Raw genomic sequence first — 10593 nt, 5'->3', positions numbered from 1 at the left:
ATATATATATATATGTATATTCTTTTTACATTCTTGTCTCAGCCTTTACCGTAGTACTAAGAGACTGACTTTTTTCAGTCACATGACATTGTTTAGAGCAAAGTGAATAAACTGTGGGATTGAACTCTCAATTAGGCAATAGTGATGAGAGGTGGGCGATACAGCTTGAAAATTATATCATTATATATCAAGGAAATCTGTGACTATGAAATCTATGATAATATAGAAAAAAACCTCAACAATGTTTCATCAGTAATTGCAGCTTGCAGGCAGCAGTATTTATCAGTGCAAACACAATGAAGAGCACTTCCCATCCTTCTTTTCCAATGAGGTACTGTCACTGATGACAGACTACCTAATTCAAAATGTGAATCTATTCCCACAAGGTGCTTGCAGTAGATGCACCATTATAGTACAATAGTGGTGACACAGCATTATTTCCAGTGACACAGCATAAATCCCATGTAAGCACAAAAAGTAGCCTAGGTCATGTTTTTCACTGAAATTTTAAAGTAAACGTACTAAAAAAAACTGCTTGACAGAATACCTAGCAACCTAGCATTGTAACTGTTTAGTAGTCAGTAAAATATTGTTACATAATAAAGCTGAAATCGAAAAATATTTTCTACTGGAGATGATAGTTAGGTTGACATTGTTGCTATCTGCTAGAATCACCTCCTCATGAATCTTTAAAGCTTGTGGGGTTTTTTTGCCTCAAATGGTGGAACAAGTTTTTTTTCCACTTTTAGTGGGAACAGTTGTTTTTGTTTTGTTTGTTTGCATATTTTGCAAAGCATTGCATTTTATGTACTTAGTCTTCACTGGGGACTGACTCCATGCTCTCACTCTTGGACATGCTTGTGCTAGTGCCATTGTTGTTTGCTCCCTACTGATCTGTGAGAGGGTGTTTTTAAATGTATTCCAGTAATATTGTATGATGAGGCACAGCCCTAATGGTCCAGATGGTAGCTATAACTGCTAAAAAAAAAAACTGATAACATTTTAAACCCAAACCTGAGCTGGCACGTTTTTCTGTTAAAACGTAAAATTTTAATTTGCTAAGTAATAAAAAATATCAATCTTCTTTACTGTTTTTTCCTTTCCTTTTTTGTAAAACAGCAAATGAGAAAATTCATAGATAATAACAATAATTATATTTTACTATTAAAATGTTTCACATAAAAACGTGAAAAAATATATTTTTGTAATTACCAGTAACTTTAATTTACAGCAGCTGTGGCATTAACCTTACCTTTGGTGGGATCTAATAATTTGTTAAGCACTATATGTATTTATGTATTTTAATCTTCATTTGTTGTTTATTGTTTTTTATGGCTATTGTATTGTGCTGATATTTTGCTGTCTGATATTATAGCATTTTGAACAGTACAGATTTGCACTCTGCACCTATAAAAAGTGATGATTTTTCTTTCTTGTTGTTTCACTGTTTTGTCAGTCACTTTGGTGCATATCTCAAATCACTGCAGAACAATTCCTGGTGGTGTTTCTTATCAAAAACACACAGTAGTCTGCACACTCAAAATCTTTATCAGTACAAAGTAAACAGACTTTAGCTGTCAGTGTAACAGTGAATTCTGTGTTTTGTGACGTAAACTGCACTGTGGGTTTAAAGGCAATGATTGAAAATCCACAAGGTCACACTTTTCCAGTACAACAGTACACATTACAGCATATGGGTGACTGGACAAGATTCACATTTATACCTGTGTAATTTGTACTGCAATTTGCTAACAGATCCTATTATTTTGATATGGAAAATAAAAAGATAAGACTCTTTCACAGCCCTTTATCAGAATCGGTCACAATGAAATTCTGTTATTTCGGCATGTTTTAACTTGTTCAAAAGGATTGACACCTGGGTGCTTTAGAGTTAGTATAGAAGGAGCTGTTCTATACAATTTGAGCTGCATTACACAAGCATTTAATAATGTGGGCAGTTAGTATTAATGTCCACAAATGTGCCAAAGCTTTAAAAGGAATGAGCCCTATGATGTGTGCGGTAATGTGGAAGTTGAACAGGTAGTTCTAAGAATTTCAGAGAAATATATCAAAGCAAGGAAGTGTGTAAATGCCATTTATAAAGTTGATGAGGCAGTTCTTATACAATGTAACAGTACATTTCAGACACATGTTAAAATGAGATAATACTGCCTACATTTCCATGAGAAAGACACGTGATCAAATTAGGATTTCCATAGGTCTCTCTCCCCCCTGAGGTGTTGATTGCCTTACTTTCAATAATCCCCATAAAGTTAGACAGAGTTTTACTGACCGATAGTGTAAGTTTAGTACTCTTGACCCTCTGATGAAAGCCTATGTAGCTACAAATGCTGCAGGCTTAAACATATTAAAATGCTTTCAGGGGTCGATGAGAAATGGACGTTTATGCAATTTTGCTCTGAGACTATTTTAAGGACGTTTTAAAAATGAAACCAGAGATGTGTGTTAGAATTGGTTGCTTTCTTGTGCATCAGCTTCACTATGCAAATGTTTCTAGTGCTTTGGTTCGCTGAGCACAAGATGGCCACGGTGCAAAGCCATCTCAAGGATTACCACGGATTCAGGCAGAGCATTTATTATGGAGAGATGACAGAAAAAATAGAAGAAGAAGAACATTACATCAGCTTTGTAATTACATATTAATTAACTTTAAAAGCAGGAGGAATATAAAGCGAGCAATTATTATTTACGATTTTTATTAAAATCCAAACATTTTGAGTTTTGGCTCAAAAGATGACGTATTCTAAAACTTGAACATCAAACATCCTTTTGTGTTTTGAGTGACAGTGTTGCTTCGCACACATGGAAAGGATCCCCGTGGTTGCTAACAATGTTGGTGCATTCAGGTCTCCTCCTGAGCTCCCTCCCACGCTCCTGTGGGGAGACTGTGTAAATACAAACTATTCTGCCTCTCATCATCACCAGACCGTAATCTATAATGCAGTCTAGTCTCCCTCAGATACAGCTACACTACATTTACTCTATCTATTATTGAACATCGTTTCCTTTTTTAAAACAACTTCTCTTCCCATCTTTCTACGTGACTGTTGCATCACCTCCCGAGCCTTTTCTCGGCCCCCCAAAATCCTCTTGGTAATGCCACCGTTGTGAATTATTCATCTAAACATCGCTCTCTCACGCACACACCTTTGCAACACAAACACAAACCCTGATGGTTTGAATGCAGTGTATGAGGTCTGGTGTGGTTAAGTGGTAAATTAAACATTGGTGTTTTCATAGCACTTTTCCAGGCCTATTGACCGCTCATGCATTAATGCACAAATACAGTGCCTCATTCAGTGCGTGCAGCCCTTTATCAATCACACTCTCAGAGAGGGAAATTCATTTTCATTATTTTGCACAAGGACGGAACAACATGCACACCAGAGGAGCTGGGGTTCAAACCACCAACCTTCCAGTTAGCAGAACATATAAGAAGAAATAAGAAGATTGCACCAAAAACCTGTATATTCAAACATATATAGTTATTTTTTATTTATTAGAGCTTATAAGCATGAATGTTTTGTTAAAAAAACAAAACAAAAAACAACTCTTCATGTGTTATTCTTTCATGTCACACTCTCTAGGCATCGTGGCACAAAGCTTTCTGATTTTGTCCGTTTCAGTCCACACGTCTCTCAATTACTGTCTGATTGGTGCATGTACGCTTGTGTGTGTTTTAGGGGTGCTTTCTCCGAGGTGGTTCTAGCAGAGGAAAAGAGGACTCAGAGGCTCGTGGCCATTAAGTGCATTCCCAAGAAAGCGTTGGAAGGCAAAGAGAACAATATCGAAAATGAGATCGCAGTACTACACAGGTGAGGCCGCTGGAGTTGCTCGCGATGCATCGGCTGCTGCTTTGTGTCCAGCTGGAAGGATCAATCAGTGCAGCCTGGTACTACAGTGCATATACATCACTCCAAAATATATGCAAGGGGTCAATTGAATGGGTGACTAAATGCATGGTGTCAGTTGAAACAGTAGGATTGTGCACCGGAAATGTCAGGAGTAAAGAAGATAGACCTATTTTTAGTGTCCCTGTTGCCAGGGCAACAGCACACAGAGGCGGAGATGGTGTGGAGTTCCCCGCAGCAGTGTACTGAAGAAAGAGAAAGAGACATAGAGGGAGGAGAAGTGGAGAGGGTGGGGTGGGGGGAGTATTATAGAGGGAGAATGATATGAAAGAATGGGAGGAGTGGACAGAATATTTAAGTCAGAATGAAATAAATAAGAGAGACATGAGAGTGAGGGAGATGAGGGAAGTTTGAAAAAAAAATATCTGAGAAAAGACAGAGGGATTCTCTCACCCTACGAAAAGTCACATTAGCCCTTCTCAGCTGCTGTTGTGTTAGTGATGCCTCATATGCTCTCAACTTGACTCAGCAGCCAAGAGAGATGCTCAACCTTCTGTTGGCTGGTTCATAACAATAAGTAATCCAAATCAATGTTTTAAGACACTAACATTTGTTATAACCATGCTGTTAGGCCCTATAAGTGTTTTTCGTTCATTTCTGCAGGTGCAGAAAAGAGTCAAGAGGTAATCTATCTAAAACTTAGCTGTGATTTTTCTGGGAGGCTGTCACATTTTCTATTTTTAGGGAGCAGTGTAAATACCTTGTTTTAACCTGAGTTCACCATTGTACACATCAGGGAAAAGAGAGAGCAGCGCTCACTAAAATGGGAATTATGCAGCAAGAATGCCATCTGGTGACCAATTAAATATAAACGTTTGGTGTTTGGTGAAATGTGACTTGTTTAAAAAAGAAAATGAATGAATTTTTAAAAAAAAAACAAACAGATTTCTGATGATTTCTGTTTGTGAATTTTCAGAATCAAGCACCCCAATATTGTTTCGCTGGAGGACATCTTTGAAAGTACATCCCACCTTTATCTTGTCATGCAGCTGTGAGTTCTCCTTCCTCATTGCTTTCACACAACTGCCAACTGCACAACACAAGATACACATGCCTCTCATATTTTTCTTTAAAATAGCCTGGAAACATTTGATTTTGTTCTGTTAATTTAGAGAAAACAAATCAGGAAAAAGCTTCTTTTTAAAAAATCTGTTACATATGACATTATGTAACACCTCAAATTTGACAGTGTATCATATTCGTATTAATATATGTCATTTCAAATGCTCAAACTCATGAAATCACTAGCAGGATGAAGCAGTCTTACGTAATTCGGACAATTTGCTAAAATTCAGTAAACCGTTGGAAACGACATTAATAATCATAAAAGAATAAGATAATAGATTTTTTTAAATTTAAACAAATTTAAGCTCATGTTGAAGAGAAAATCACTTCTAATATTTGCAGTACTGTAGAGACTCTTTTCCCTGATTTTGTTTTACTGACAGGGTGTCTGGAGGTGAGCTTTTTGACAGAATTGTGGAGAAAGGTTTCTACACGGAGAGAGATGCCAGCCAGCTCATCCATCAAATCTTGGATGCAGTCAAATACCTCCATGATATGGGGATAGTCCACAGAGACTTGAAGGTATCTTAATTCAGCAAAAGACAGAGATATAAAAGCTCAACCTGTCTTGCAGTTGGCTTGTTTTTCTTTCTTTTCTCTTTTTTTTCTAACCTTCCTCTTTGATCTTTCTTCTTGTCTCTGCAGCCGGAGAATTTGCTGTATTACAGTATGGATGAAGACTCGAAGATTATGATCAGTGACTTTGGACTGTCAAAAATTGAGGGGGCGGGCAGCGTCATGTCCACAGCCTGTGGTACTCCTGGATATGTGGGTGAGGCATTCAATTTTCTGGTCTTCTCACGTCCCCCCGTCTCTTTCATGTGAGCGTAGCACTAGCTGTTTCAGCTGATATCCCCTCTTTATACTCTGCATTGTGAGAGGCTCTTTCATCCACTATTGAGTCAACTGCAAGTGTTTCAGAAGTGCTCTCTACCTGTTTAACATGACCTGGCAGATCACATAGTATTACTGAAAGGTCAAGATTACTTGAATTCATCCTCACCGCTGCTCTGTCTCTATACTTTCTCACTCTGTGAATGTTGACTGCAGCTCCTGAGGTGCTCGCTCAGAAGCCATACAGTAAAGCAGTGGATTGCTGGTCCATAGGAGTAATTTCTTATATTCTGTAAGTCACAGTTTATTTATCCCTGAGAAGTATAGAGAGCGTTTGGAGGGGGTTTCTTGCATTAAATAAAATCCAATGTCGTTTCTACAGCTTATGTGGCTATCCTCCGTTTTACGATGAGAATGACGCCAAGTTGTTTGAGCAGATTCTGAAAGCAGAATATGAATTTGACTCTCCATACTGGGATGACATCTCAGATTCAGGTAACCATGAAATGTCTACTACAAATACAGATTAAAAAAATACATAAATAGCAACAAATGAGATTATTATTTGTACATGAACTTAAATTTCGTTGGCAGCCAAAGACTTCATCTGTCACCTGATGGAAAAAGACCCTTTGAAAAGATACACATGTGAGCAGGCGCTCCAGCATCCATGGTAGGAAAGCTAAAATACTGGATCTATATGTAGCTGCTATAATGTCATAAGCAGCAGTCTGAAAATGTTTTCAAGTTTTTATTTATATATTTGTTATATTTTATTTTTTTAATTTTTCTGGTTTCTCAGGGGTGACATTTCGGCTTCTTTAATATCGCAAGATGCAACAATCAATCAGTTATTGACTGCAATATTGTTTATTGTTTTTTCTTACTGTCAGTGTGCATATAACTGATTGCTTTAGCTGACTCATCTCTTTGATTGTGCATTGTCAGATGTTTGGGAAAAGCCCAAAGAAACATTTCTACATTGCAGATCAGCAGATCAGTGTTCTACAGATTGGCTTATGCTTCAGTGAAGTAATGCTTAGCCATGAATGATGCTAATTGTTTACAATATGATGTCTCAGTCATGTGCCTAAAATTCCTGTAATTTCTCCAATTCTTGGTGACTTTCAGGATATGTGGTGACACAGCTCTGGATAAGAATATCCACGAATCTGTCAGCGCACAAATCAAGAAGAACTTTGCCAAAAGTAAATGGAAGGTCAGTTCCTCGGCTGAATCCCGCAGCACCCTGTGGGAAGAGGTGTATTAAGATTGCCAGGAGTTTCATTTTGTACGGCTTAACTGTTTTCCTCCTTCAGTAGCTGTCAGACACAGAAGGTTCTTACTATTTTTTTCCCCCTTTCCACTCTTCCCTCTCTCCATGTAGCAAGCATTTAATGCCACAGCAGTGGTGCGCCACATGCGGAAGTTGCAGCTGGGCACTAGTCTCGAGGGACCCAGTCAGATTACTCCCACCAGCCCCTGCCATGGACATCTGCTCCCAGAGGAAGAGGAGGAGGAGGATGACGATTTGGGGAATGGCGAGGAGGAGAGCTGTAAGTTAGCAGTTCACAGTGAATGAACATATGGAAATTCAATTTTTTCCCAGGAAAATTTAGGTGATTCAAGGTGTATGTTTTTAGAAATTGTGTGAATTTTCATGTCAAAGGAGATGAGTTTAATATGTATATAATAATATCATAGTTACTGTAATTACCAGCTGCAATTAAACCAAAAACAAACTATTTTATTTTAGACAAAATTTCTTCCTTATTTAGGATAGCCCTAAAATGTAAGTTCACAATAATTTATGATGTTTGCGGTAAGGTTTTCAGTCATACAACCACACTGATTTGTCATGAGATGTGAATCTGGTACAATTGGAAATCTTGCCTATTTCTATCATCAGCCCAATATGATGTGGGTGTAGAATTAGGAAGAGGAGCTAGCTGGATTAGGCCAATTTACACTTACTTTGAACAGACAGACTCAAGCTCTTACACCAACCATGGATAATCTCAGACCCCAGAATAATCCGTGCTCTGCTCTAACATCCAGTGTCTAACTACGAGGATGGCCGTCGTGGAAGCAATGAGGGCAGCACGGATCGGGACAGCCTGAGAAGCTGCACCTACTGCTGCAGGCCAACTAGTCGGATCTGAGCACAACCTAATAGTGTTGTCATGTCACATCGAATCCCTGGAGCGCCCAGAGCCCGCCGACCCGCTGACCCGCCGACCCGCCCAGTCTGGCCAGGAATGCAGAGCAGCTATCAGGCACGGTCCACCAGAGTACATCCACAGCCAGCAGGTCACTGTTACAGTGCAGACAAAACATACATTTCCTTTGCCTGGGAAAAAAAAGAAAAAGAAAAGATAAATAATAATTTTTAAAAAAGAAAAAACTTCATGAGTGAAGATTTACAAGTTTTAACTGCATTGCATTAATGGTAAACAAAGCTGCTTCAAGTAGGCATGGCTCTTTTAAAGGATCTTGCAATATGTTGGTCCAGAAACCCTCCGCCAATACTCCTCCACCACCACCACCATTAAAGCACGCTGCTGAAAAAATCTAGGTGAATGTGGCCATTGACATTTTGCTAGTACTATAAGTGGTTGGCTTCAGGAAGGGCCTAGAGTTTTAATCTGTGATGAGATAAAGGTATTCTCTTTGATTACGTATCTCTTATATTATCTGTCATCTGCAGTACCTCTAATCGCAGTTACAATGGGCATCCATCTGGACCACATGCTAGACATTTCTCGCAGCCTTCTCCAAAAATCTGGCCAGACAGGGGGGAAAAAAGCTAATGAAAAGAGTACTGAAAGCTCCTTCTGCATGTCTTTATACTCTTCACCCATCAATATGACTCAGTCTAGTCATCGACCAAGTAGCTGTTTAGTTAAATCTCAAGCTGTGTCTTCACTGCTGATTTCACCTGCCTATCTATTTCTGTTTGGTTAACCCTTTTCCCCCCTCATATTGTCACTATTTAGTGTTTCTGTCTTTAAAAAAAAAAAAAGTATTCACTTCTTTTGTTTAAAGCCTATTTGTAAAGGAGATAATTGAAAGTGAAGGGTGATTCTGGGGTTATGGACTCTATTCTGGCTCAGACTGGGTTTGTGAAGGGTCATTCTGACCTGAAGTGTCTGCATGCTTTTTGTTAGGAAAAACACTGAAATGTACGAATATCAAAAGGAGACTTCTTTGTTTTTTTTTTCTTTGTTTGTTTGTTTGTTTTATGGCTGTTCTGTTATCTGAGGCTCAAACTGAGATCCCCAAAAGTCTGGAAATCACAGTAATCTCACCTTCCTCCATTGGCACTCGTCATGTTAGAAAAAGCATACAGAGAATCCACAACAAGTGGAAAGAAAACAAACATAACCATATCATGTTCATCCTCCCTGTTTTGTTTCTGACAAAGTGTCTAAATGTCCGCCGGCTGTCAGTCTCGAGGTCTGGCTCCAGAGGGATCTCAGTCTGTGCGCTCCGCCTGCTTTGTGCTGTGCACCTCTAGTGGAAGAAGTTTTGGTCTACTGTTTGCATGACCTGGTTCAATATGTTTACATGAATGATGATCAATTAGTATAAACACACATGATTATTATTACTCTGTTGTACTGAAAAAAAAAAAAAGATGTAATACTGTAATTTTGAGATATATAATGTGAAGTGAGTAACACCAGAAGTAATGTTGTTAACAGAATACAACACAGCACAGTGGACTTATCATTTGCATTGACTGTGATGGTCAAGTCTCTACCTGAGTGACAATTCTCCTGTACTATGTTTATTTCCATCTGGACTCTCTTTTAATCGTTCTGTTTTTTGTTTTTTTTTGCTTTTATTACTTATGTTGAATCTCTCCAACAAATCATTACTAGCAGATATCTAGACAGTGATGGGGGAAAAACACATCAGTGCCATTGTGTGCATCACCTGTCTGCCAGTGTACAAGCTTTGTTCCTCCAGAGCAAAAGGCCCAAAATACTAAAGCCATACAGGGAAATTGGAATGCTTTACTAAAGATACAGATCAAGCATGTCATCATTTTTTAAATGTATGACTCAGGTGAAGGACGGCCTTCGAGAGATTTAAAACAGAAAAGGAGTGTGACAAAGCATTTTCCCTCCAACAGCTTGCTAGAATTACTTAAATCCTGACACTTGTTGTGTTGTGTTACATTAGTACGCAAGCAGTCCACTTTAGTTGAATTTAAACCTGTTTATTTCCCCCACTCGTATTATTATTTCCCCTCATTTTGTTATTGATACATATAGTACAGTAAAAGAAGGCTATCACTCTGGATTTACATGACTGTAATTGTGGAAAATATGCAAACTGTGTTTGAAGGGCTTAATGTTAACTGTAAGATAGCCAGTGTTGATGACTTTGAGAAACTGGCTATTATATGTTTGGTAATGACCTTCTGTTCAACCTTTCCTGGGATTTGTTTCCACTTGGCTGTGTTTTTTAAAGCTTATATTACCCATTACAAACACATCTAAATTCATAAAGAAACACATGTATATTATATATATAAATATAAATATAAGTATATATTGTATATCCTTTTTTGTAAAAGCTGTTTTGAGCTACAAATGTATGGATGCAATGCATCATGGGTTATTGAACAAGATGTAAGAAAATAAGATTTGTACCCACAGAGATATGATTGCTGAAACTGAAATAAAACTTCCTTGTCTATGCATTGTGTGTTCTGTCATAATATAATAACCAGGTTTCTGAAAGATTTCAGGTG

The 10593-nt window shown here is 38.2% G+C and overlaps 1 protein-coding gene across 1 annotated transcript in view; it reads left to right on the top strand.

Annotated features, from left to right (window-relative positions):
- camk1a (calcium/calmodulin-dependent protein kinase Ia) overlaps positions 1-10540 on the top strand; it is a 19655-nt gene extending 9115 nt beyond the window's left edge. Inside the window, exons 3-12 of the mRNA XM_005927494.3 lie at positions 3705-3836; positions 4849-4923; positions 5381-5519; positions 5643-5769; positions 6048-6123; positions 6214-6326; positions 6426-6504; positions 6963-7050; positions 7219-7387; positions 7890-10540. Coding sequence (XP_005927556.1) covers positions 3705-3836; positions 4849-4923; positions 5381-5519; positions 5643-5769; positions 6048-6123; positions 6214-6326; positions 6426-6504; positions 6963-7050; positions 7219-7387; positions 7890-7993 — 1102 coding nt within the window. The 3' untranslated portion in view covers positions 7994-10540. The remainder of the gene's footprint in view (positions 1-3704; positions 3837-4848; positions 4924-5380; positions 5520-5642; positions 5770-6047; positions 6124-6213; positions 6327-6425; positions 6505-6962; positions 7051-7218; positions 7388-7889) is intronic.
- Positions 10541-10593: the final 53 nt, after the last annotated feature.

Source organism: Haplochromis burtoni, unplaced genomic scaffold, assembly GCF_018398535.1.
Source record: "Haplochromis burtoni strain Fernald_Lab_line unplaced genomic scaffold, NCSU_Asbu1 Contig_100, whole genome shotgun sequence".
Classification (NCBI taxonomy): Eukaryota; Metazoa; Chordata; class Actinopteri; order Cichliformes; family Cichlidae; genus Haplochromis; species Haplochromis burtoni.
This window is presented reverse-complemented; position numbering and strand designations above follow the sequence as displayed.